Raw genomic sequence first — 27,635 nt, forward strand, 5'->3', positions numbered from 1 at the left:
GAGATTTGTTAAAATCTCTTAGCAGAGAAAGAAAGAGAGAAAAAAGTATCCCTTCACAGACAGCCTATTGGGAGCATCTGACCCTCCTCAAGGGGGACCGAGATTTGCAATGCAAAGTCCCTTTGTGGGGGACGTATCACAAGGAAATCTAGTCCTATATATATATATACTAGATGAATACCCGCTTCGCCGAATACCCGGCTTAGTCGGGTACCCGGCTATTGCCGGGAATGAAGGAAGGGAGATAAACGCGCAAAACACTGGAGAAGATAAGGAAGAGTTACTGGGAATGGATGTACAGAAAAACCATAAAAACCAAAATCGGTTCAGCGCTGCGCGCTTAGAGCACGTGTTGAAAATTTTCATCGACAGGATTGTGTCCGGGGTCTACCTGAATATGCCCACCAAATTTGAAGCAGATCCATCGATAACTTTGGCCGTGCATCGCGAACTGACACACGGACACACACAAGCCGTATATAGTTATAGATGCAGCAAAGCTATATTTGTAAGATTTGTTAAGGTTATAGTTGAAAGTAATATTGCCTGTTGGTCGAAAAAACACCATTAAGAGCAAACAAACAAACAAACAAACAAACACACAAACAAACAAACGACTGATGTGCAAATATAGATGTATAGTTTTACATGTATACATACGCTGTAGAAAACAAAGTCTTCTGAAGTTTGAATTCGAAGTAACATCATTACAGGAAAAATATGACCAACATTTTTCACGAATATGCTAGGGTAAAGTTTGGCTTTAGTTTTGGTTTTGTAACCGAGTGCTGTAACACTACGATTACCTCGGGAGGCGAAGTGCACTCAAACAGGATTGAAAATGTTAGGGCTAATTTCTTAGCCCTATAAAAACTGTTATGCAAACCCGAAGGTTTCCATAAACATACAGACAATCGGAAACCACCAGACCCCATCACAAACAGAATTCCACAATCCACCGGTGTTGACTTAAAGGCCAACAACTCGGGTGCAGAGTCTGCTGCGAAAGGAGCGGTAGCCTCCCCTGTCACAGTTTTTAACAGTATTAGTTTGTCATTCAGTCAAGTACTGCTAAGAATTAAAAAAAATTAAATAAAATAAAAATAAAAATGCCCAGACATAATATATACATTTGTTTACAAACTGTAGCTTCGTAAATACTTTAACTTCGCGAAAATGCATTTCTGTCTTACTCTGTAGGTGACACATACAGCATAGTCTGTGACCGCAATGTAGAAAGGCTGGTTTGTATCCAGTGTCGTAACATGTCCATTCCATTTTTGAAGGTCGTTCACAAAATTAAATCTAAATGCTGTCCCTTCTGATTCAACCCAAACCAATGCACTGATGACAGTTTGTTTTTACAGGTGGTCAAGTAACCCAGGTTCGACGTACACGTCATGTCCAATATGGTGGATTTCTACCACTACACTAGCGAAGCTTCTGTAGACCTCATTATCAATTCCGGGATGATCAGAGAGAGCCCTGACGGCGGAGCAGATGCCATGCTTGGGCCGGGTGAGAATTTTGTGTATTTCAATTCTTTATAGGGATATCAGTTCCGCACAAATTATTTCAGTCTTCTTATCAGCGTTGCTCAGTCCAGTCAGCAATTAATGAAATCTGGGCTCGAGTTCGGCATAATACTGTAGTAGCATACAACGGCAGTCTAAAAATGACAGGAAAACGTTTGCATAAATGTGATGATACAACTCTTAGCCTGCTCAGTTCTTTGTGTTTCGGGATTCATAACCAAATGCAGCCGCTGAGCTCCTATTTGAAGATGAGAGGAAAGGAAAGGGACGTAAGCGATTAATTTGTAAGAAAGACAATATTATACTAGTGAGTTATGCGGAACGTTGTCTCTTGGAATCGTTTGTCAAAACTTAACGAAATGTAAAAATGGATTGCATTTCATATCTTATCATTTGCGAAGTCTCAAAAATGTTGTGTTTGGATTGAAAATGTGCTTTCAATCAAAAAACGGGCCAAATGTATGGAAATTAGGTTGAGGGCCCCAAAGGGGGGGTATCATCACGATCACGGGAAGGGACATTTTAGCTTTCACGATCACAGTTACCTTGATTTTTGTTTTCACGATCACAAACACCTTGACGAATAGAAGATCATAGAGTGATACAGCTGTGAAAAATGTACGTTGAAAATAAAATGCTTTGCAATAATGCCCATCACGATCACGAAAACAAATGACGATCACGATCACGAGACTTAATTTTTGTGTCATCACGGATCACGGGCAAAGTCCCATCACGATCACAGAAATGGAAATTTCGGCAATCACGGTCACAGAAAGGTCAAAAAACGCCAATCACGATCACGATTTTAAACCCTTTGGGGCCCTCTAGGTTCACTGTTGGTTTCTGTTATTACAAGGGCTACTGAGTCAGCACTGTCTCAGTCCAAGGTTTGGGGTCCTTTTGGTCATCCCAGGGTTTACCAGTCTGGGTGATTACGTGTGACGGTGGAAGACAGCACATCAGTGAGATGTGGAGTACCTGTTTGTAATGGGGTCTGGCTAATGTTTTCACCTTGTATGCTCCTGGGAACCTCTGACACCTCTACGTACCCATATCATTTTTTATAGGGCTATTAACGTAGCTCTAAAATCTCAACCCTGTTTTACTGGCTTTTCCTCCAAAAATGATTGTTGTGCTTCAGTCGTGCACTCGGTTACATACGACCCAGTGTGTTCAGTTTCACTTGAATCTTTTAGCCTGGTTGACAGATTAAATAAAAGCGTAAGATATATATGAATGCGACTTGTTTCCAGGTGTGTACGGCACAGCTGTGACACCCGCAGCAGGTAAGCGAGCCATCGCCAACAACAACTGGGCCAAGGGGTGGCAGACGAGGGAGCGAGGTGGCCACGTAGACTATGTCTTCAAAATCCGCATTCCCCGACAATCGGTCTTGGAATACAATGTCGGCACACGCCACATCTACTTGCACAAAGGAGCTATCGTTCTAGGCACATACGAATGGGAATGTTACGAGGTGTGAGATTGCATGGGTATAGCGCGTGCACAGCGATTCCCTGTTGCATTCTATTTCATTCAAAGTATATTCTCGATGAATGCAAATAAATCTTGGTGATGTGATTTGATGTTTGTTACGTGGTGTATTTCGATATTTATGTCATGGATAAACTCTCCAAGTCTCTCTCTCTCTCTCTCTCTCTCTCTCTCTCTCTCTGGGTTCGCATTTGAAATAGGTGCTCTACGTGACACACACACTGTGACACACACACTGTGACACACACACACACACACACACAGACACACACATACAGGCACACACACACACACACACACACACACACACACACACACACACACACACACACACACACACACACACTCCTTGGGACAACGACAGATCGACCATCCGTCACTCAGTGAGACAGACGCACACACTGACACGTGCTCGGGGTTTGAAGGATGTCCTGATACACACATTTTGGCCCACAACGTATACATGGTATACAAGCATTTGAAACACTTCCATTCAAATTAAATCGGCTTCATTTGCTTCTTTCTTTGTGCATGTAACTTAATCCTTTCGATCAGAAGTTACATCAGTGAGGCACAGCTGCGTGGTATTTCAAATATTGACGAATCCTGGAGGACTTTGAACGTCGTGAACGTTATCAGACTGTCAGTCGGGGCTGAAACACCAAACACATTCGTGGTTATTAATTCTTCCAGTGATCAGCTCAGTTTCATAGGGGGATCTGCTCTAAATTAGAGATTATTTAAACTGCGGCGCCAGTGCATGCTGTGCAAGAAATACATTGTATTTATGCTTCGATAAGCAGACCTCAATCCACACCCTCAATTCTTGCTTTATAATCCCAATGTAAATAGGTATGAACACTGGAAGAAGGATGTTGTTCAACAGACACGGAGATTGACAGAAATAGAATGACAGGCACCATCACTGTCCAAGCAGCAGTACATGGAAATGGCCTTCGTCTCGAAGGCAAAAAACCCCACCAAAACAATCCCCCAACAACAAACTTAAGAATTAATATGGACCACTTTTTGTTTATTGCTGATAACTAGCTTGTTTTCTTGCGAAGAAGTTTCATTTTGTGGTTGGTAGTCCTTCTCTCTTAGTTTAACCGTTAGGCCTAATTAGAGTGAAATAGCTTTGATAGACATTCAGCAAAAATTAAATACAGAAAAAAATCACAAATGGTCCATATTAGTAGCCTGGGCGCCCAATATAGACCAGTGAAGCGGCCTTCACGAATCACTGTAAAAAGCCCCCTATACTTCAAAATAACAAGATACAACTTAGTGTGCAAGTCAGACAAATTCAAATATGCTTTAGATTTAGCTGTTTTGGGTTGATGAGAGCATTATTTGAAGCACACCAGGAAACTGAAGAAGCTTATCAAAAACAGAGTGAAAATAAGTGAAATTATCAACTTCCACAAAAAAAAGACTATTTTGTTATATTTTTTTGAAATCTCGAGGGCTAGTTATAGGTTATTTTCAGCAAGCTTCTTAATGAATTAATTAAAATTGCCTTTAGCTTTTATTTTCTTCGATTTGTTGAAGGTGGTCCATATTAGGGGACTCACACATACTTTGAGGTTTTGCTATTATTTTTTGTTTGCAGTAGAAAAAAGGGTACACACTGCTAAAATGTAACAAATACGGTCTTAGCTGTCATATATAGCCATTTTTGTGTGATAAAAGCTTTGGCTGTGGACAGAAACGAGTCCGTTTTAGGCGGCAAATTTAGAGTGAACGCTGCCAAAAGTTTAAAAAAAAAGCCTAACGGTTTTGAGGTTTGTGTTTCTGCAACTGTTTGACATGTGCAACTTATCCAGAGAGGGTGAATAAAGCGAATGAAATTGTTTTGAGCGCTCTAGCGCCGTTAGTTTGTCAAAACCGGAGGTGGTCCATATTAGGAGCCGGTCCATATTAGGAGCCTTTCCCCTACCATATCCAAGAGTTCCAGAGATGGTCTCCATGACAGGCACACAGTCATGTAGCGTGACGGACACGGTCATGGAGACATTCCTCCCTTGGTCGCCACGCCTGAATGACCACGTCCTGAACTGGGTTTTGTCCTCCCCGAAACCAAGGTAGGTCTGCCCTAGGTACTTCGCATCATCTGTGGATACGGTGAGTGATTGAATTGGATTGGTTGGTTGGTTGGTTGGTTGGTTATTATTTTTGTATCGTCTCTTCAGCTGATATTGCTATTCGAGACAGAACTGATGCAAGTTTGAATGAATTGGACAGAGAGATGGGAAGGGTGAGTCAAAGAGAGTGCATGTGTGAGGGGGAAAACTGAAATCAGACAGAGAGAGAGAGAGAGAGAGAGAGAGAGAGAGAGAGAGAGAGAGACAGACAGACAGACAGACAGACAGACAAGACAGACAGACAGACAGATATACAGACGAAGGCAGAGTCAGAGAGACAGAGCCGATGACGGAACCAATGGTAGATGTTATAATTCTTGGAAGCAATCACGATCACATTGAATATACCATGCGCGCCGTACCTGGAATGCACGGTTCTAGCATGCCGTAGCTCAGGGGCTGAGGGTGGCAGTCACCAGATGCCGTGACTACGTACTCCACTCCCTGCACAGACACACGGATGGTTGTACACACGGACGGATGGACGAATAGACGGACAGACAGACAGACGTACCAACAGAAACAGACATACTGGCATGTAGGCATGCATACAGTAACAGTCAAAGTCACACTGTTTTAAGACAAACATACTTTCTCTCTCTCTCTCTCCTATGTGTGTGTGTGTGTGTGTGTGTGTGTGTGTGTGTGTGTGTGCGTGTGTGTGTGTCTGTGTGTGTGTGTGTGTCTGTGTGTGTACATGTCTGCACTAGCTGTGTGTGTGTCTGAATCTGTGTGTCTGTGTCTGTGTTCGCCTACATGTATATATACATGGTCGAGTTCATGAATATGCCCCGTATCTCTCGTGTTAATCAAAGAGCACATTACACAAGCCACCATACTTTTTCATGGGATAATATTCAAGTCCAGTGTCCCAACTTCGAGGAATCTACTGCTAACTTTGCATGCATTCAAAACTGCTGTTACTGGAGACATTTTGATTTGGTGTGGAGCGATAATTTGAACTTAGAAGTGAGATTCATTGCGTGTATCTTGATTCACATTCAAGGGACGTAACAAGTCTACATAGTGAGTAAAAGTTAAATAATTATCAGGGAAATTGAACTTGTATTTTTAGGTGAGAGTTTTTAAGGACAGTCTCCATAGTATTGTCATTTACTGTATTAACTGTATTTTAGTGTGTGTGTGTGTGTGTGTATGTGTGTGTGTGTGTGTGTGTGTGTGTGTGTGTGTGTGTGTTTGTGTGTATGTGTGTGCATGTGTTTGTGTATGTGTGTGTGTGTGTGCGTGTGTGTGTGTGTGTGTGTGTGTGTCAGTGTGTGTGTGTGTGTGCACGCTGGTGCTATTCAGTGTACATCGCCGTGAGCTCTGATGAGAAGGGGCGATTAATAAGTGTCCCTTATTATTATTATTATCTAAGTTATTGAGACATCCCAGTGCACCAGGGGATTTATAGAGCGTCCCTTATTATTATTATTATCATCTAAGTTATTGAGACATCCCAGTGCACTAGGGGATTATAGAGCAACTCGAGAAAATTCATTATTGAACGAAGCGCATTGCGCTGAGTTCAATAATTATTTTCGAGATTTGCTCTTAGTGCACTGGGATTGTTTCAATAACGATATTGTCAGTACCGCCAGAGAAAAAAGAAGATTCAAAACGCACATTTTGCTACGCGCATTTGGATAGGCGTAACTGTGTGGTCAGGTTTGTGTCAGATCTACTTTTGTGTGGGCTGTCTCAAGTGTGTCGTGCTTTCGTCACACGCAAACTCTTGTTTTAATTTCTGTTGGTAAATTCCAGAGTAGCGTTAAGCTAAAAAGTGATGATCTTTCATACAGACCTCATTTAAACTCGGAGAAAGGACTGTACGTGCTCTTAGTTATTTGCGATTCGAAACCTTCATCGAGCTTTGACAGATTGACTGTGCAGAGTATTGCCCCTTGAATTGACTCCATGGCCACGGCCGTTAGCACATTTTCAAAGTAAATGTGGTATGTTTCTCGTGTTGTATCTTCATTCATCGGGGAGTCTGGTACTATATATGAACGGTAAGAATGCTCTGAACTCTACACGTATTATATCCTCATCGTTTGTTTGTTCACATTCGCCCAACATGTTAATTTGCTGCGGTGGCCGTAGTTTAGGTCGTCTGCTAGGCGGCTAGGGCAATCGAACCACTGCACTGCAGTCTCATTTTAAAAACAAAAATTGCTCGTCTGCACGCATGAGGCAGGCTGGTAATAAGTTTTATACATGGTAAGAACGTTCTTAACCCTACACGTTTTCGATTCCGATTGTTGTTGCCTTGAAATAAAGAGAATAAAAAAAAATAAAAAAAATAATAATTCGGAAACCATTCATTGCAGTCGTATTTCAGTGTAGTACCCAATATTGACGGACTGTGTGATGATATCTTCCGCTATGGTCTGTTGAGATAGTGATATCAAAATCGAGACCGGAGGTCGAGATTTTAATATCACTGTCGAAACAGATCAATAGCAGAAGATATCATCACACAGTCAGTCAATGTTAGATATATTGCTAATTCTCTGGACATTTTGTATTTACTGTAAAGAAATTACAAAAGTATGTGTCTCAGTTTTGGCTGTTCCATATCCCCCCCTCTGATTATTATTTCTTTTTGTTCACTCTTTTCTTGTACTTTTCAGTATTTCAAAATGTCTTTTCTTTCAAAAAGTCTTTAGTCACTTGCTCAACTAAATTCTGGGATCATTACATTTTCATATATATTTGTTTGTTTTTAAATTTAGGTGTTTTTGTTTTCGAAGTGGGGAAGCAATAAAGAGGTCGTCGATATCAAAACTGATATCAACGGAAATGTCGTCGATATCACTTTTGCACTGAGCTCAGTTTTGCCCAATTGACCAATGGAAATCCACGTAACATATGAAATAGCAATATTCTACTTTATTACCAATTCAGTGCCCCATATGGCTTTTTGACCAATCAGGACGGATTCTAGGTGACCCTCTAAATGTTATAACGTTCAAGCAGGGACCCTTTTTGTTTATCAAGCTAAAAATGAACAAGACAAAGTACAAATTTAAATCAGCAATATCAGTGTGATTTATTCTAAAGAATTACACTTCAAATGCTGTCAGATAATACTCTCTTTATCTAAAAAAAAAAATACCGAAAAGCGAGTTTTGTCGGTGGGTGCTTTACGGAACAGCGAGGCACCGCCCATCCTCTGAGTGTGCAATGCCGACTAGTTCACTTGAAATCTAAATTATCAAAGTTCGGCGAAAAAATCAAGTGAAATTGGGTCACTCGCTTCACGTCAAATGTATCTTTACGTCATTTTCCATCTGTCTGGAGTCAGTTCTCAATCTGTCGCTCTCTGTTCAACAAGAAAAAGCGAAGCAAGCGAAACGCATGTTCAACATGGTTTGTTGTGTGTCAAACTCATTTGACCTGTGAATATTAGAAAATTAGAAACAACTCATAATGACTCATATTATTTCTAATATGCTGACTGTTAGCAAATGATAACAAGGCATGTCGAGAAAAAAGCATATATATCAAGCATGAGCCTTTTAGGCGAATGCTGATATCGTTTGTGAGACATGACTGTTGTCATTTGCTAACAGTCCGCATATTAGAAATAACGGTTTTATTACCGTTTAATTCGACCAAAACAAATTTCGAAGCGACCCCGCGAATTAGACAGGACAGCCGCAATGGGAACTTGAGCGCTCCTACCTGATTATGCCTGTCAGTCAAAGAATTCTCGTGACCTGGGTCAGCCAATCAGAGTAATACTCCTGACGTGAGTGAATATTCACAGATCAAATGCGTTTGACACACAACAATCTCACAAGATAAACCATGTTTAACATGCGTTTCGGTTGCTTCGCTTTTTCTTGTTGAATAGAGAGCGACAGATTTAGAACCGACTCAAGACGGATGGGAAATGACGTAAAGATACATTTGACGTAACGCGAGTGACGCAATTTCACTTGATTTTCCGAACTTAGGTAATTTAGATTTCAAGTGAGCGGGTCGGCATTTCACACTCAGAGGATGGGCGGTACTTTGCTGTTCCGTAAAGCACCCACCGACAAAACTCGCTTATCGGTATTTTTTTTTTAGATAAAGAGAGTATTATCTGACAGCATTTGAAGTGTCATTCTGTAGAATAAATCACGCTGATATTGTTGATTTACAATTTTACTTTGTGTTGTCAATTTTTAGCTTGATATACAAAAAGGGTCCCTGCCTGAACGTTATAACATTTAACAGGTCACCTAGAATCCGTCCTGATTGGTCAAAAAGCCATATGGGGCACCGAATTGGTAATAACTCATACTAACAGAGTCTAGCTGGTACGTTATCGGAATAACACTTGTGTTTTGTGCTTGCCGCTGGGAATTTCATACTAACTCATCATTTGGTAATGTGGTTAATAAGCTAGCTACATGCCACTAACACGGCATATGAGAAGAATCTTTGCAAGTCAAAACGAGAAGAGACCATTGTGGAAGAGACACAGCCGCTTCTATTTTTAGATCAGTGGGATTCACTGTGGCACAGGCGCCTGCGATCTGTCAGAAAAAAACCACTTCTGCCGCTTTGAGCCGCAGGAAATTTATGGTTATTTTTTTGTAAAGTGGAGAATATAAGGTACATGTCATTAATTAATTCTGAGGATGAGAGTACAGTCTCGCTTTGGCAAAGGGCGTAAGAATACGCTCTGTGGAAAAGTTAGCGCACTCCAAGAATGCGCTAACAGATTAAAGCGCATCGCCATTAGCCAATCAACTGGTTCACATCAGTCATGTGACACCAGTACTTACTGACAATTATTATTATTATTATTATTATTATTATTATTATTATTATTATTATTATTATTATTATTATTATTATTATTATTATTATTTTACGTGTCAGGGGTTCTAAAGTCAGAAGCATACATTTTCACTCACACATGCATGCAAAAGCTTACGTTTTTGAAATCCAGAATGACCGTTGTGACAGGCGCAACCTGGCCCGGTGACGCAAACGTCATAATTCGTTGCACCTGCATTCGTCTGTCCCAGTCGCGATATACCTCGAACAGACGCTGGGGGTGAACGGGGAGAATATAAAACAACAAGCCAAGCAAACAAATAAACAAATAACAGGCAACGTCCCAACATCGATTGACTGATTAACAACAGAACAGCCACATCGACGAACACAAGCACAAGCACAACAACAACGACAAAAACAACAACAGCAACAACAGACACAACAACAGCCACAACAACAACAACAACAACAACAACAACAACAACAACAACAACAACAACAACAACAACAACAACAACAACTGAAAATCAGTAACCCGTACAGCATATATCCTTGTCAGATTCACAATAAGGCTCTCCTTTCCTGCTTGCTACATCCGCCGCCCCCACCTCCCCACACACACACACACAAACACAAACCATCTATATATATATATACGACTAGTGTCTGTCTGTCTGTCTGTTCGCGATGCACGGCCAAAGTTCTCGGTGGATCTTTTTCAAATTTGGACACCGTATTCAGCTACACCCCGGACACAACCTCATCGATGAGATATTTCAACACGTGCTCTCAGCGCGCAGCGCTGTGCGCGCTGAACCGATTTTTTGTTTGTTTGTCGGGATCCACTACCAGTAACTCTACCTTATCTTCTCCAGTGTTTTCAGCCGCAATTATCTCCCTTCCTCCGTGTGGCGTCAATCCATATTCCCGTTACTACGTTGCTATTTTTAGAAGGTCACTGCACGTTACTATTTTAGAAGGTCTCCAGTGTTTTGCGCGTTTATCTCCTTTCCTTCGTGCGCCGGCAAAGCCGGCGTACACCCGGCAAAGCCGGTACCCGGCGAAGCGGGTAATCCTCTAGTACATACATACACACACACACAAACACACACATACACACGCACACACACTTAATATTTGCCTCTGGGTTTATCCTGTTTGTCATCTCCCTCTCATTCCCTGAGTATGTCCTCTGTGTCAATCTCTTTCACACACACAGACACAAACATATACAATGTACATACAGACAGACACAGACAGACAGACAGACAGAGTGACACATACACACACGCACGCGCACACACACACACACACACACACCCGCACACACACACACACACGCGCGCGAACGCAATACATACAAATGAAAACACACTTTTACCCTCGCATCCCTCCGCCATAGCTCCACACTCACAAAAGCTAAACAAGATACTTATATTCAGTGAAAATCAAAAATCGCTCAAACCATTTCTCCACTCCCTGCACTTCTCAGGTCCGCCACAGTAGCCTGGAAAGCCGACGGGAAACAACACGGTTTGGGAACCGCTTTTCCGGCAACATTGTCCGCCAGTGAATCCCTCGCTTTGAAGAAGATCACAGTACTTATTACAACAAATACTAGTTCGATGCACGTATTCATTATTTTAAACGAGGCGACTTCGGTCTTTACAACATATATACTTAGATACTCATGCAAGGCCTAGTTCGCTCTGTGTTAGCTTTAAAGTTTTTCTGCTTTTCGTTTTGAGACGTATACGAAGTAATATACAGGATGTTATCTTCACCGCTGGCGTGTGTATTGGTGGTTTTATCGCTGCAATCGCTCTAGCAGTTTGCTCTGGGACTGAGATAAGGATGTGCAACGTTTAGTACCCAGGTAGCTCAATGGAAGCTGCCCGTGGTAGTGTTACTGTGTGTGTGTCACGTGTGTGTGTGTGTGTGTGTGAAGTGGATGCGTGTTAGTGTGTGTGTCAGTGTCAAGTGCGTGTGTGTGTGTGTGTGTGTGTGTGTGTTTGTGTCTCAGTGTGTCAGAGGTCCCGCATGAACCGTGCAATACTGATTTTATTGTGCTATGTTTTAATATATGCTGACAAGGAAGATAAGGAGTGACACATTTATTAAATTTCCTGACAGGTGCTTCCTGTCAGTGTGACCAGAGCAGTGGCACAGTGGTTATAACGCAATACAGAGTAGTGTGCTGTATACTGTCGTCAGCTTGGTTGACCACAGCTCGGAGTGGGAACAGAACGTTTAGTTACCGGGTCTCTGCATATTAAAATCATAATATGACATGCATGCCTTCATGAATATAACATTCAGAACCGCTAAACATCGTCAACATACAAGATACACTTGGTTAATACTATTTCAGCATGCAGGTCTGCCGCCGGGGGTTTGGATGATGCAGTATGAAAACGATTAATTGTCAGTACTATACACACAATCCGCCTCGGTATTGGTTAAGCAGCAAGTGTATTAATGGGTAAACATATCAAACTAGCGAACAAATGCTACAAGAAGAAAAAAAGGGCTAAGGAGAGGGGAAAAAAACCTTGAAATCTCTCCAGCCATGTTCATATCATCAAATCCCTTTTCAGTACAGGTTCAGGGTTTTAATTATGGCATTCGGTTCTGATTATTAATAATTTCTCAGATCGGGAATGAAAACAAAACAAACAACAACAACCAATCAGAGAATTCAAATTGCGTCTTACTTTCTTTTACAGATGTCTTGTTTACTACTGGCTTTATGCATGCCGCACTGCTTGTGACACTGCAGTGACACCCGACCACTGGCTTGCCAAGTACTATCGAAGAAGCCATTAACAGGGCCTTCCTGTTAGTGCAACTGAACTGCCTGTCCGTGCATCCACAGCTGTGCGTTTCCTTGACTTTCAACTGATTTTCTCATCGTCTCTGTCTAACTTAGCGATGGCCGCAAGCACAGTGCCAGTGAATCATTTGTCATGCAGCCTGTGTCTGGACACACTGAAGAATCCCAAACTACTTCAATGCCACCATACCTTCTGTGAAGCGTGCCTGCTTGGTCTTAGGGATAATGTGGGCAACAATTATTTGCATTGCCCGCAGTGTCGCAAAGGAATAAAGCTGTCCAGGGACGGCATTCGCAGGCTTCAGACCAATTTTTATTTGACCCCTCTCCTGGAGCAGCAGCAAGACGTGTGTGGGGAGCACCCTGGAGAAGAACTACGCTTTGTCTGTGTGCCTTGTAACAAGGCTATCTGCCGCACGTGCCTGCTCCAGCACCACAACCAACACGAGCTGCAAGATTTGGAAAAAGCTATGAAAAATGCCAAAGCTAAGCTGAAAAAAATACCTGGACTTGTTGGATGATTGTCACGCACACGTCAGTGCACACAAAGATGAAATCAAAAGCTTCAGATTCTCTGCAGAAGAAGAGATGAAAAATATCGAGAAAAGGCTCCGTCAAAGGGCAAACAGTATCCATGCTATCGTGGATGGGCTGGTGGAAAAACACCTTCTTTCTATGAAAACCAAACAATATCCACTCATAACAGTAGAACAATCAGCAGAGTACAAACTGAACTGCATCCAGGATCTACAGAACAGGCTGAAACAGGCAGCAGAAGGGCACATAAGCTACGAAGATATCACCAGGCTCCCGGAGGAATGGCAAGATGGCCTAGCTGAGACAGATGACCAGATTTTTGGTTTTTGAAAAGACATGGCCTGTGCTTCGTTATGACCATGAAAGTCTGCGCGGAGAACCTGTCAGACTGCTGCTTGGAGATGTCGCTTTTGTTCAGCAGGCGTGTGAACGAACCTCCAGCTGGTTCATCAGCTTGAACTGATCTGATAAGGGAAAGTATAATTGTGATTTGTTAATCATGGTATTTTTTTCTACTGTTAAGCTAAAATATCTGCATTTGTTCCATGGTTGAACCTTTTTATATATCATTTTTTCTTGTTCGTTTTTTTCCTGTTAAGATTCCGGACAGTTTCCGCTATGATCATTATGCGCCCAAGTATGCGTTGTTACACGTTAAATGGTCAGTATTTTTCTGACTGAGAATGCTTGATCAATTCTTGCAAATTGTATACTTTACATTTATTTCAAGTGATGTTTTATTTAGCAGATAAAACAAAATGTTTAGCCCCCAAATGGTGCAGTCACCATGCACTAAGTAACTAAGGGTAATTAATGTCTCCTAGAAAATGTCCACATTTCTTTTTGAAGTTTCTAAATCTCAGTCATCATATAACGTTGAAAATGCACACATGGTTTCATGTACTAAGTGTGCACCAAATTGTTGGGAGGAATCTGTGCAATGCTCTTTATGTGTCTAAAATATTTACACAGTGTCTCCATAACTATTTTTTAAGGAGCTGATGGGTGCATTCTTTCTGTTGAATACAACATGTTTCATTGTACATTCCTTTTATACATTTATCGTGCACTGGCTTTTATATGATTAAATTGTGAAGCAGACAGACACACACACACACACACACACACACACACACACACACACACACACACAGACAGACACACACACACACACACACACACACACACACACACACACACACACACACACCGGCATACAGAGTATGGTTTTCTATCCGTCTGAACGACTGCCACAGTCACTTGTTCTATATGCTGCTGTATATAAACTGCACAGTAATTATAATGTGTAATATAGAGCTCTATAGCCTGATTCTGCATCATTGGATACTAGTTACTGAGTGAATCATTGTTAACAATTAAACACACACACACACACACACACACACACACACACACACACACACACACACACACACACACACACACACACTACGAGTAAGCTTATTAATCTCCTGATTATGTTGCATTCTAGCTGCTCTTCAGGCATGTGAGAGCGTGTTTAACAAATCTTAACTTGAAATTAAGCTTTTGTAAATATTATTAGTAGTATGTTAATTTTGATCCTTGTCACCGTCAAATGTTTGTTGGTAGTTTCTTTTGTTTTGTTTATGTTTCTTTCCTATTGTTGACTTTGTTTAACGTAAAGAGGGTCTACGGAAGGATAACTAAAGTACTAATTATAGATGTTATTTTTTGTGTGTGACAGCTTTAATTGGTTGTGAATATAAGTAACACAGTTTTTGCTATTAAATTGTTGATATTTCGTAAAATTCATCTATCATGTCAAGATTGCTTTCGTTTTGGAAGAAATTGCAGTATTTTTCTTCGACGCCAGTTATTTGGTTAAATGCTTTTGATGATGAGATGCATGGACCTTTAGTGTTGATGCACAGATCTTTTTATATTTAGTCAAGTTTTGACTAAATATTTTAACATCGAGGGGGAATCGAAACGAGGGTCGTGGTGTATGTGCGTCTGTCTGTCTGTCTGTCTGTGTGTGTGTGTGTGTGTAGAGCGATTCAGACTAAACTACTGGACCGATCTTTATGAAATTTGACATGAGAGTTCCTGGGTATGAAATCCCCGAACGTTTTTTTCATTTTTTTGATAAATGTCTTTGATGACGTCATATCCGGCTTTTCGTGAAAGTTGAGGCGGCACTGTCACGCCCTCATTTTTCAACCAAATTGGTTGAAATTTTGGTCATGTAATCTTCGACGAAGCCCGGACTTCGGTATTGCATTTCAGCTTGGTGGCTTAAAAATTAATTAATGACTTTGGTCATTAAAAATCTGAAAATTGTAAAAAAAAATAAAAATTTATAAAACGATCCAAATTTACGTTTATTTTATTCTCCATCATTTTCTGATTCCAAAAACATATAAATATGTTATATTCGGATTAAAAACAAGCTCTGAAAATTAAATATATAAAAATTATTATCAAAATTAAATTGTCGAAATCAATTTAAAAACACTTTCATCTTATTCCTTGTTGGTTCCTGATTCCAAAAACATATAGATATGATATGTTTGGATTAAAAACACGCTCAGAAAGTTAAAACAAAGAGAGGTACAAAAAAGCGTGCTATCCTTCTTAGCGCAACTACTACCCCGCTCTTCTTGTCAATTTCACTGCCTTTGCCATGAGCGGTGGACTGACGATGCTACGAGTGAGTATACGGTCTTGCTGAAAAATGGCATTGCGTTCAGTTTCATTCTGTGAGTTCGACAGCTACTTGACTAAATATTGTATTTTCGCCTTACGCGACTTGTTTTTTCTTCTGTTTTTCCCATTTCATTGTTTTGTTGTTGTTTATGTATTGTCGATTTAGATTTTTTGTTAGGTCGTATAGAGAAGTCAAAATAAAGAATGCAAAAAAATAGTGATTGTGTTTTTTTCTGAGGGTAGAGTCATTGATTGCTGTACATATGATATATACTGCCAGACTTACAAGCAAGTATTTTCAATTTTTGATAATTACTAAATGAGAGAATCCATCATTGCAAACAAATACGGGGTAGCAGAAAGGATTCTAGTGAGGGGCTTGAGCAAAAAAACCAGACAAACACATTATTGACAACTCAAGGGGCAGTGACGGTGTATACCACTGACTATGGCAATCCGTTTGTAATGCAAGACATTTTTGTTGTTTTCGCTAGATAATGCATTATTTAATTAAGTAATACATTATTTAGATCACAACAACAAAACTTAATTTCTTTACAAACGGATTTGATCGATAACAAACTTAAGCTGAATGATGATAAGACTGAAGTCCGTCTTACTGTGCAAAAAGAAGAACACTACATTTCCCTCTCCCCAACCCGTTTCTGTTCAAGTAGGCGACACCGACATTCTTTTCTCCCCATCAGCTAGAAACCTTGGATTCACCCTTTCATCTGACATGACCCTTAACAAACATATATCTTTAGTCTGTAGAGCAGGTTAATATTTTGAGCTTCGTAAGATCAGCACCATTCGCCACACACTCTCCTCTCAAACAACTAACACTCTTGTCTGTGCCTTTGTTCTTTCTAAACTCGACTACTGCAACTCTCTTCTCTCTGGCTGTCCTCTGTATCTCCTGCATAAACTACAAAAAGTCCAAAACTCGGCAGCACGCCTCATTCTGAAAGCACGAAAACGAGATCACGCAACACCACTTCTTCACACACTGCACTGGTTACCTATTCAAGCCCGCATTGACTACAATCCACCCTCTGCTTTAACTTCTTTTCTGGCTCGTCTCCTGCTTACTTCTCTGAACTCCTCACCGTCTATTCTCCAGCAAGACAACTCCGTGCCTCTTCTGACTGTCGCATCCTCACCATTCCACACACCAAAACCAAAACATACGGACAACGCACTTTTACTTTCTGCGCACCCACACACTGGAATTCTCTCCCCTTTCACATCCGCCACTCTCAGTCACCCCAAGCATTCAAACGAGCACTTAAAACGCACCTCTTCAAGAAATACAACCCCTGATTTTGTTTTCTCAGTCCATCAGTAGGCTACATGTAATGTATTTGTTGTTTTAGTGATAATGTGATAATGTGTATACACATTTAGGGCTGTTTTTCAGTATTAATAACATGTTCTGTTTGATTAAGGGTATTCAGCTGGTATTTCCTTGTTTTTACTACCTATTTTATTCATGTTTTTATTACTTAATTAGTGGAAGAATCTGTTGTAATGTATGTTTGATGGTGTATGCTTTTAATCAAGCGTTGCTGACTATGAATGTAGATGTAAATGCTTGTAAAACTGTGTTTGAATTTTAAATGTGTCAAGCGCAAAGAGCATAATTGTAAAGTTATGATGTTGCGCTATATAAATGCTCATTTATTATTATTATTATTATTGCCATAACTGACAGGCAAGCAAAACAGCAACAAAATCGTTTATATGTGTAGTTCTACACAGAGGAATCAGTATTAGTTGTTTTTTTTCTCCAGGGGTATCTGTTTAACACGACACAGTATGCCTTCTTGCGACACCTCCTGACTGTGTCTGTCTGTTTCTCGTGTCACTGTCTGTTGATTCATTATTCTGTCTCTCACCCTGTCTGTTTTGTCATCTTTTGCTGAAATTAGCAGTGATCAGTGATAAACCAAGTTCATCTGCGTAATTATATCTATATATATATACGACTAGTGTCTGTGTGTCTGTCTGTGTATCTGTCTGTGTATCTGTCTGTGCGCGATGCACGGCCAAAGTTCTCGATGGATCTGCTTCAAATTTGGTGGGCATATTCAGGTAGACCCGGGACACGACACAACCTGGTCGATATTTCAACACGTGCTCTCAGCGCGCAGCGCGGAACCGATTTTGGTTCCACCTCAGCTATTTTGGTTCCACCTCAGCTACCCGGGCCCCCATACCGACACACCATAGCCGCTACACCACATCACAACGCCAAAGTTCTCGGTGGATCTTTTTCAAATTTGGACACCGTATTCAGCTACACCCCGGACACAATATCATCGATGAGATATTTCAACACGTGCTCTCAGCGCGCAGCGCTGAACTCATTTTCGTTTTTGTGTTCATTTCACCATTATAAGTAACTCTTCCTTATCTTCTCCAGTGTTTGGCGTTTATCTCCCTTCCTTCGTGTGGCTTTCCCGTTCAGTTCTAAGTTACTATTACTATTTTTAGAATTTCACTGCGCTGTCCACTGCGCTGTCCACAACGCTTCCCTTGCACCCGTAAGTTGTTCTTACTGTCAAAGTGAAAAGGTCGAATCAATTTATAGCCACGCGAAAAATACACTCTCACCTATCTCTATATATTTATAGATACAGATATGCATATATATATATACGGCTTCTCTGTGTGTGTGGGTGTTTGTGTGTGTGTGTGGGCAAAAACCTGTGTATTGTAGAGTTCTGTTTGTGATGTGGTCTAGCGGCTTTTGTCTGTTTTGTTAGTCTCTCTTTGCTGTCTTTTTTGACATCAAAAAAGACTACGATACAGTATGGCACCAACGATTGTTGTTCAAATTGAAGCAATTAGGCATCAGTGGTAATATGTTTCAATACATAAAAAGCTTTCTACTGAACAGATCCTTTCAAACTGATTATAAAGGTGCCAAATCATCCACTCGCAAAGTTGACATGGGAGTGCCACAGGGCTCAGTAATAGCACCACTGCTTTTTAGCATTATGCTGCATGACATATCGACAATTAAAACACATGGAGCCGAACTGACGCTTTATGCGGATGATATTGCTCTATGCAAAGAGTATCAAAACAAAACCTATAAAACAGAACACAAATTCTCTAAAGAGTGGCAAACAGCTATAGATAACATTGCGAACTATATGCGGGAGAATGGCTTCACTCTCTCTGCCGAGAAAACTGTATTCGTTGTCTTTACAAACCGAAAACTGGAAGATCGAGAAAAGATACAGTTCTCACTAGATAAATCTGTTGTCTCACCCAGTCAGCAGGTGAAATATCTGGGCGTACTTTTCACCTCAAATGGACTATGGACTGCTCACTTAAAGTATCTTTTAAGCAAAGCAAATAAGACCATCAACCTTCTTAAAATACTGGCTGCCCAACCATGGGCAAAGTGCCCAGTTATTCTAACAAACATCACCAGAGCTCTTATAAGATCAAGACTATCATATGGACAGGAGGCCTACTTCTCGTCGGCTCGAAAATGGCTTGATAAGCTACAGTCAGCGGAATGTCGTGCCCTTCGGCTTGCCCTCGGACACCCAAGGCATTCAAAGCAGGCCATTGTATACCACCAAGCAGGATTCCTCCCTCTTGACATGTGGCGGCGTAAGTGCTGCGCAGATTACAATGTTCGAGCCAACACAGTGCAAAACTCAACAAAAGAGGAGCTACAACCGCATTACAATCATGTCCAAAACAAAAAGGCCCACTTTGGCACTACTTTCTCCTCACTGGCTCAATTCAATGCTTCACTCTTTAGTGAAATCAGTGTCGACCCAAATGATGTGGCCCAAAACCCCATATCTCGTGATCCCTCATGGACAATGAAAGAAATGAATTTTGACACAGAATATTGCAGAGCTACAAAGGATGATCAGTTATTACTCAGGATACAAGCCCTTGAGCACATTGATACTGTATACAAAGGCCATGTTCATGTTTACACAGACGGGTCAGTGTTGGATGACAAGAAGGCTGGCGCAGCTTTTGTAATCCCCAGCGATGACATGACTGGGAAATTTAAACTGTGCAACAGAAACTCGACCTTTTCAGCTGAGCTCCTTGCCATCTGCATGTCGCTTGTTCATCTCAATCTCAAGAACACTCCTCCTCAAAAGATAGCTATATTCTCTGACTCCAAAGCAGCCATTGAAGCATTAAGATCTAACAAAAGATCAAAAAGACATGATCTTGTCATTGCCATAAAGGAGCTGGCAAATAAAATTATAAAAAAAGGAAGCGAGATTAACCTGGTCTGGTGTCCAGCACACGTGAACGTGCCTGGCAACGAGAAAGCGGACAAAGCCGCCAAAGAAGCTGCCCAAGGCATAGGCGCCTCCGAGGTAGACCTGCCATTGTCTGCTTCTGAGATCAGTAGCCTTACAGACTCTCTTCTCTGGAGAGAATGGAGGAACAAATATATGCACAAGGCTATAAGCTCTGGCTGGCTCATTCGGGAAGCCCCATCAAAACAGATGAACACCTATAACTCATGCCCACGTGTAATAAAAAGGATTAACCGCCTAAGGGCAGAAGCTGGGAATTACCAATTTCTAGAGCTTAAATGCACCTGTCAATCCGACCTCGCCATTGCTCATTTGACTTTGGAGTGTGATTTGAACTCATGCCACTTTCAACCCCTGACTCAGTTTATAAACTCAAATAGAAATATTCTGCCAAATAACTCAAAGGAAAAATTAAGCTATCTTTTAAGTTTCAATAAAGACCTTGGGTGGCAAGGTCCCAAACTTATCGCTGGACTTATGCACACGCACCCACTTGGTCCCTGGATATGAAGAGACGTTGCTGCGGCTGACACCATTGCTTCTCATACAGCTACTATATATTTTTTATCAGAACTTTTTAAAATACCATTTTATATCCAAGTATCTCTTAACACCATTTTTAATTAGATGAGCGAGAGTGTGCGGGGGGCGGGAGGGTGGTGAACCACCCTGTACATAAAGGGAAAGTTTGTGTGCGTGCATGTGTGTGTTCTTAATCTAAGACAAATGTCGCCAATGTTTTTACAGAGTGACGTTAAATAAACGATTTTATCATCATCTGTTTTGTTTTTACAGAGTGACGTTAAATAAACGATTTTATCATCATCTGTCTGTATGTTCTGGCATGTGAGAAGCCACAGCAGATAATATAGGGCCAAGAAATAAGCTCTAAAATTCTCAATCCCGTTTGACAGGACTTCGCCTTCAAAGGTGATTGTGGTGAACCGCCACGCTGTCTGTCTCTGTCTCGCGCCGTTCACCCCAAATTCCCGTTTCTGAGTAACTATTTTTAGAATGTCACTGCGCTGTCCAGAACGCTTCCCTTGCACCCGTAAGTTGTTCTTACTGTCAAAGTGAAAAGGTCGAATCAATTTATAGCCACGCGAAAAATACACTCTCACCTATCTCTATATATTTATAGATTATAGATATACATATATATATATATATATATATATACGGCTTCTCTGTGTGTGTGTTTGTGTGTGTGTGTGTGGGTAAAAACCTGTGGATTGTAGAGTTCTGTTTGTGATGGGGTCTAGCGGCTTTTGTCTGTCTGTATGTTCTGGCATTTGAGAAGCCACAACAGATAATATAGGGCTAAGAAATAAGCTCTAAAATTCTCAATCCCGTTTGACAGGACTTCGCCTGCAGAGGTGATTGTGATGAACCGCCACGCTGTCTGTCTCTGTCTCGCGATTCACCCCGGCGAAGCCGGGTATTCCTCTAGTATATATATATATAAGTACACACACACACACACACACACACACACACACACACACACACATAGGCCTACATACATACACTGACACACCGACTCACACACACACACACACACACACACACACACACACGTAAACACACACACACACACACACACCGTCACACACACACACACAACCACACACACCGGCACTGACACAAACACTGTGACCACGCACACACACACACACACACACACACCGTGCCGTGCACACCGGGCACACACACACACACACCGTCAGACACACACACGCACGCACGCGCAGAAACACAAACCACCCACGCACGCGTATTGTTACGCGACGCACACACACACACACACACACACATAGCCTACCCACACACCGCAGACACACACACATATCTATATTTACACACACACTTAGGGGAAAGGCTCCTAATATGACCGGACCGGCTCCTAATATGGACCACCTCCAGTTCTGACAAACTAACGGCGCTTGAGCGCTCAAAACAATATCATTCGCTGTATTCACCCTCTCTGGATAACTTGCACATGTCAAAACATTTTGATAATCCTCGCTCCACGGCTATCGCCAGTTGTCTCTCTGACCGGACGCGACAGTCCTACGCGAATCTATCAAAACCAGAATACAGAGTGATCTTCCATTATGTTGTTCACGAGCCGCAGTGTTCGCGAGACGAAAATGATTGCTGATTGGCCGACTTCGACAGTGATCTCCGTTCTGTTCTTCACAGTTATAATAATGACATCGTTCTAAGGTCAAAACAAGTCGAAATTTTGGGACTGCTGCCGGAAGGAGACCGTAATATATGGTTGCATCACTGTAAAAAAAATCGTCTGCTCCAGCGAGCGCGAAACCAAACGGTTGATTATCACGTGACACTTATGCCATATTTAGAGTTGTTTGCACACAGTAAATACATCCGCGAAAAATAGCTCGCTTGAAACTGTCTAAAATAACAATTCCTCTGTAATTTAATAATTACAAAACACCATGAAAAATCATTATCGACGATCGCGAATCTGCTTACATCCATGACACATTACAAAAAGCTCTAAATATGAAAAACAAAATCGGTTTCCTTGCCAGACAAGGAAACTCAAGGAATCCTGTCAGGGAGAGAATGAGCCGAACTCATTTTGACCTGAGGTCAGGATGATGTCAAAACAGTTGCAGAAACACAAACCTCAAAACCGTTAGGGTTTTTCTCTTTTTTTCACTTTTGGCAGCGTTCACTCTAAATTTGCCGCCTAAAACGGACTCGTTTCTGTCCACAGCCAAAGCTTTTATAACACAAAACTTGCTATATATGACAGCTAAGACCGTATTTGTTACATTTTAGCAGTGTTGACCCCGAGTTTCTACTGCAAACAAAAAATAATAGCAAAATCTCAAAGTATGTGTGAGTCCCCTAATATGGACCACCTTCAACAAATCGAAGAAAATAAAAGCTAAAGGCTATTTTCATTAATTCATTAAGAAGCTTGCTGAAAATAACCTACAACTAGCCCTCGAGATTTCAAAAAAAAAATATAACAAAAATAGTCTTCTTTTCGTGGAAGTTGATAATTTCACTAATTTTCACTATGTTTTTGATAAGCTTCTTTAGTTTCCTGGTGTGCTTCAAATAATGCTCTCATCAACCCAAAACAGCTAAATCTAAAGCATATTTGAATTAGTCTGACTTGCACACTAAGTTGTATCATGTTATTTTGAAGTATAGGGGGCTTTTTACAGTGATTCGTGAAGGCCTCTCCACTGGTCCATATTAGGCGCCCAGGCTCCTAATATGAACCATTTGTGATTTTTTCTGTATTTAATTTTTGCTGAATGTCTATCAAAGCTATTTTACTCTAATTAAGCCTAACAGTTAACCTTAGAGAGAAGGACTACCAAACACAAAATGAAACTTCTTCGCAAGAAAAAAAGCTAGTTATCAGTGTGAGCTTGTGACCGACGACAGTTACGGTGCACATGCACTTGTGTACATCCGTTTGAACTTGTGAACTCGGGGACCCCTGTACTATCAGGGATCCACTAAGGTTTCCGAGACTGTGTTTTTTTCGGTATTGAAATGGTCTAGCGGAAGAGCTGATTCTTAAATTTGTGTCGCCGCCGGCCATTGTAAGGAATGCAATTTATTTGTGTTACTATTGTTTTTAAAATTATAAATATTTCCCCAGGAGTGCCCCTTTAAAAGAGCATCCACGCTGGTACCATAGTTAATTCGGGCTGCGCCCCGATCACCCATCCCAGTTAGTGACCTGCAGCTGGTTCACGGTTGGTCTGTTTGCCACACACGCAGCGAGCTTTAAAATCACTGCCTGCCCATTGGCCACTAGTGGTCAGTGCCCGCGCAGTCCCGCCAAACTCGGTAGCGTGCGTTCTTTTGGTTCCACGACTTTAGAGAGGAAAGACGTGGGTGTGCAGCTGAGCTCCAGGAACCACATGGTAGGCACAAACCGGTTTCCTACTTTATTTGAAAAGGCAGGGTGTGCAATTTAGTTAGCAAGCATCCAGTGTACACGTAATTTCCTACACGCATTTTTCTACCAACAAATAATGCATTTCAATAAATTAAATATTTTATAATGTTGTTTTCAGACTTTTGTGTAGACAATGATCGGCGATTTTACTGGAAGAAAGACAAGTTTATATTTCTATGTAGTGGGTATTTTTACAAGGGCCGTATAACGATGTTAAGATTTGTGAGGATATAATAATGGAGTTAAGGTCGAGACTGTGAGGTAAATTGTGTTGGAATTAACGCAAAGGGACCGCGTGGTTGGCAGAGACCACGTGTTACATAAATAAGCTATTATTTCATTTGGCTGTTGGCATAACGAGACAAAGGCCCATGAAGTTAAATTTGGAACACTGGATGCTTTCATTTTCGCTATTAATGTATATTATGGGACGTGCTAAGAATTACCAGTTTGCTGACGAAAAACCTTCTTCTTGTTTGTTGTCATAATGGGATAAAGGCTGATGAAGCCAGGACCCAACACTGTGTACGTCAGTCGGCGGGATTACTGTAAATATAATTGAACGTACTAATCCTCGTCAGTTTGCCGAAGAAATCGTTGTTTTGGTTGGGGTAATAGTGGAGCCAAACTAAGTGTATTTTGCTGACTTCAGAGCACAAGGTATGTGCGAGAGATCTGTACATTACATACATGTACCAGCGCCAGTCCGGATAATGATTGAAGTTGTGGAGAAGACAGGATATTGAAGGCAGAAGAGTTTAGATTAGGAATGCCGTGAAAGTGAAGGGTATTAGGCCAAAAAAAAAGAGGTCTGTTTACGGTAACCCGACCGACCCTAGTTTTTCCACGCGACCCTAGACTTTTTTTTGGCATTTGGGGGAAAAAAAAATCTTGTTTTTTTTGCAAAATAACGTAAAAATATGGTTTTTTGGAGAAAAAAAAAATCCCGACCTACCGACCCTATTTTTTTTGGCATATGTTACCGTAAACAGACCTATTATATTTTTTTTTGCCTTATGATTAAAGAAAAGAGATCCAGCAGTACATTCATAATGTTGGGTTGGAAAGGTGAATTTCGGTTGGAGAATGTGGTTGGCCATGAAGAATAGGCGTTTGGTGGTTAGAACCCGATTTTCATGAGAACTTATAATTATACCACAGATGGTGGATACGTGGGAGTAACAGCGGCCAGTGATGACATGAGCAAAGGCCAAATCCCCTTTTCTCCGAGGTTTGTTGTATTTTTTGTGTACATGTATTTTATTAGTTAGTGACTACAATTATTATGGGGGCGAGGACGCCCCCATTCTATACGGATAGTTTAGAGGTTGACCATGGGCAGCGCCATTTTGTTGTGAAATACGTCATCAGTTTGTGTACACAGGAAGTTGTGACATCCGTCACCCTATGGGAGGAGTGAAGGCAACATTGTTCATCTGTAGAAAGTTGTGAAATCCGTCACCCTATGGGAGGGGTGAGGAAGAATTGGTCATCACAGAGTTTGTGTAACACAGGAAGTTGTGAAATACGTCACCCTATGGGAGGGGTGACGTCAAAATTGTTCAACAAAAACATGATACGTCGCATTGTGCAGGGTCAACTGCAACAAACTCAAACCGAGCCATTCGTACCTAGCTGTATTTGAGTGACTTATATACCGACATTTTTATTTCTTATTTTCAGCACAGGTGTAGGAAAAATCATGAACCAAAATGTTATTTATTTTCTAATTTAACATTTTTTTTTTTACAAATATGACCATGGTCTTTTAAACATACAGTGACATTAAACATTGTTATGTTAAAAAAAAGAAAAAAGAAAAAAAGCTTTTGTGCACAAATCAGAAAATACATTGTACATTTTACCTACAGGCCAAACAGTGTCTGTTGGCGGCAAAGGACCCAGCAAGTTGCTATTTTTAGATCGATTAAAAGTTGTCAAGAACAGGCGCTTACATTTGGATGTGTCCACTGATAGTAGGTTTGGTTGTGATCAATCAGAATGATGTGGGAATAAAAATGTATGACAGTTTGGTATGATGACATGTAATTCAAATATGCTGAAATGTAATATTATACATGATATGATATTATTATGGCTGTTGCCATGACCATGAACCCCAAGAAAGGTTTAATGTTATGTAAAATCAAAATACCAAAATCAAGCACCTACTAATCTGGTCTACGGTGCGGGAAGATTGAGGCCTTCGTTAAATGTTCAACGTTGGCCAATGATAATTTTAACAATGTACGTACGTTGTGTCGTTTTTTATTATGTTTTATTTTGTTGATCAATTGATAAATATGTCTTCCCAACATATTACAAATCAAACAGAAATAAAGTCTTAGAGAACTACAATAGTTATTGTTGCCGTCAAAACCTTGCAAGGCCTCAACAGAGATAGACTGGATCGCCAACTTCGGCGCGCCGCGCTCATTGGCTCAGTATTGAACTTGCGTCAAGGCCGATGCGCGTAGATTCCCAGAATGTTTACTTTCGGTTAGATTCTTCGACAGCATTCGCAGAGGTGACTGCCGTTACAGAGGTGAGTAAAACTGACCATCGAAAGGAAAATAAGATTCATATTGGTAATACTAATAACATACTTGCACAAGCATGTATCTACCAAAACTGTATGGGAGCACATAGTTGGAAAGGCGTGGTGAAGCGATCAAATCGAATCGTCCGTCTCAGTCAGTGCACTGATCAGCCACCACGATTGAACGTCACTGTCTGTATTTTGTATGTAAGCAGAGCTTCCAAACTAGTTAAATCCTGATGTAGTTTACAAAAACAAAACAAAATCTCATTCCTGTTCCATTGTTATTCTTGTAGTTGTGATATATTCTAGTGAAACTGAAAGTAAGTGTTAAAAGCAGAAAAGCCGGACTGAATCAGGTAATTGGGTTGGGAAAGTTTTGCTAAGAAATCCTGTTATTTCTCTGGGTTAATAATAATAATAATAATAATAATAATAATAATAATAACGGGCATTTATAAAGCGCCTTATCAAAAGTTCAAAGCGCGGGACAACAATACATGTATACAAAAATCATACAATCACTGTCAGATTCAAACAACACATCATGCACATCTCACATCCCCAGACTCTATACTAAGGAACTATTCGTAGTGTTGTTGGAACAAGTGAGTTTTCAAATTGGACTTAAAAGATGAAATGGATGGAGAGTGACGTAATTGAAAGGGGAGTGAATTCCATAACTGAGGTCCATAATACGAAAACGTGCGGAAGCCATGAGCCTTGCGTTTAAAGCGACCTTGACAGAGAAGTCGAGCATCATCAGAAGAACGAAGGGTGCGAGAGGGAGTGTAGAGAGAGACCAGTTCAGAAAGATA

The 27,635-nt window shown here is 40.9% G+C and overlaps 3 protein-coding genes across 4 annotated transcripts in view; 2 read left to right on the forward strand and 1 right to left on the reverse strand.

Moving 5' to 3' along the window:
* The window catches only part of LOC138959652 (uncharacterized), a 3,497-nt gene extending 378 nt beyond the window's left edge, over positions 1-3,119 (forward strand). Inside the window, exons 2-3 of the mRNA XM_070331227.1 lie at positions 1,368-1,518; positions 2,792-3,119. Of these exons, the coding sequence (XP_070187328.1) occupies positions 1,401-1,518; positions 2,792-3,021 (348 nt within the window). The 5' untranslated portion in view covers positions 1,368-1,400 and the 3' untranslated portion in view covers positions 3,022-3,119. The remainder of the gene's footprint in view (positions 1-1,367; positions 1,519-2,791) is intronic.
* Positions 3,120-3,444: 325 nt separating this feature from the next.
* The window catches only part of LOC138959660 (ependymin-related protein 2-like), a 73,063-nt gene continuing 48,872 nt past the window's right edge, over positions 3,445-27,635 (reverse strand). Inside the window, exons 1-6 of one of the 2 annotated variants that reach the window (XM_070331237.1) lie at positions 12,670-13,145; positions 11,421-11,536; positions 10,110-10,226; positions 5,539-5,620; positions 4,972-5,145; positions 3,445-3,685 (exon numbers count right to left, since the gene is read on the reverse strand). In XM_070331237.1, the coding sequence (XP_070187338.1) occupies positions 3,591-3,685; positions 4,972-5,145; positions 5,539-5,620; positions 10,110-10,226; positions 11,421-11,536; positions 12,670-12,778 (693 nt within the window). In that variant the 5' untranslated portion in view covers positions 12,779-13,145 and the 3' untranslated portion in view covers positions 3,445-3,590. Of the gene's footprint in view, positions 3,686-4,971; positions 5,146-5,538; positions 5,621-10,109; positions 10,227-11,420; positions 11,537-12,669; positions 13,146-27,635 lie in introns of those variants that run through there. The other variant, XM_070331238.1, reaches the window with a different exon arrangement.
* On the forward strand, positions 12,887-13,309 carry LOC138953948 (tripartite motif-containing protein 59-like). Its single transcript, XM_070325966.1, has one exon. It carries the CDS (start codon positions 12,887-12,889, stop codon positions 13,307-13,309), a length of 423 nt encoding a protein of 140 aa, XP_070182067.1.

Source organism: Littorina saxatilis, linkage group LG2, assembly GCF_037325665.1.
Source record: "Littorina saxatilis isolate snail1 linkage group LG2, US_GU_Lsax_2.0, whole genome shotgun sequence".
NCBI lineage: Eukaryota > Metazoa > Mollusca > Gastropoda > Littorinimorpha > Littorinidae > Littorina > Littorina saxatilis.

Bases quoted from the DNA above. Each gene is read 5' to 3' on its own strand.
- LOC138953948 (XM_070325966.1), top strand. From the start codon at position 12,887: ATGGCCGCAAGCACAGTGCCAGTGAATCATTTGTCATGCAGCCTGTGT.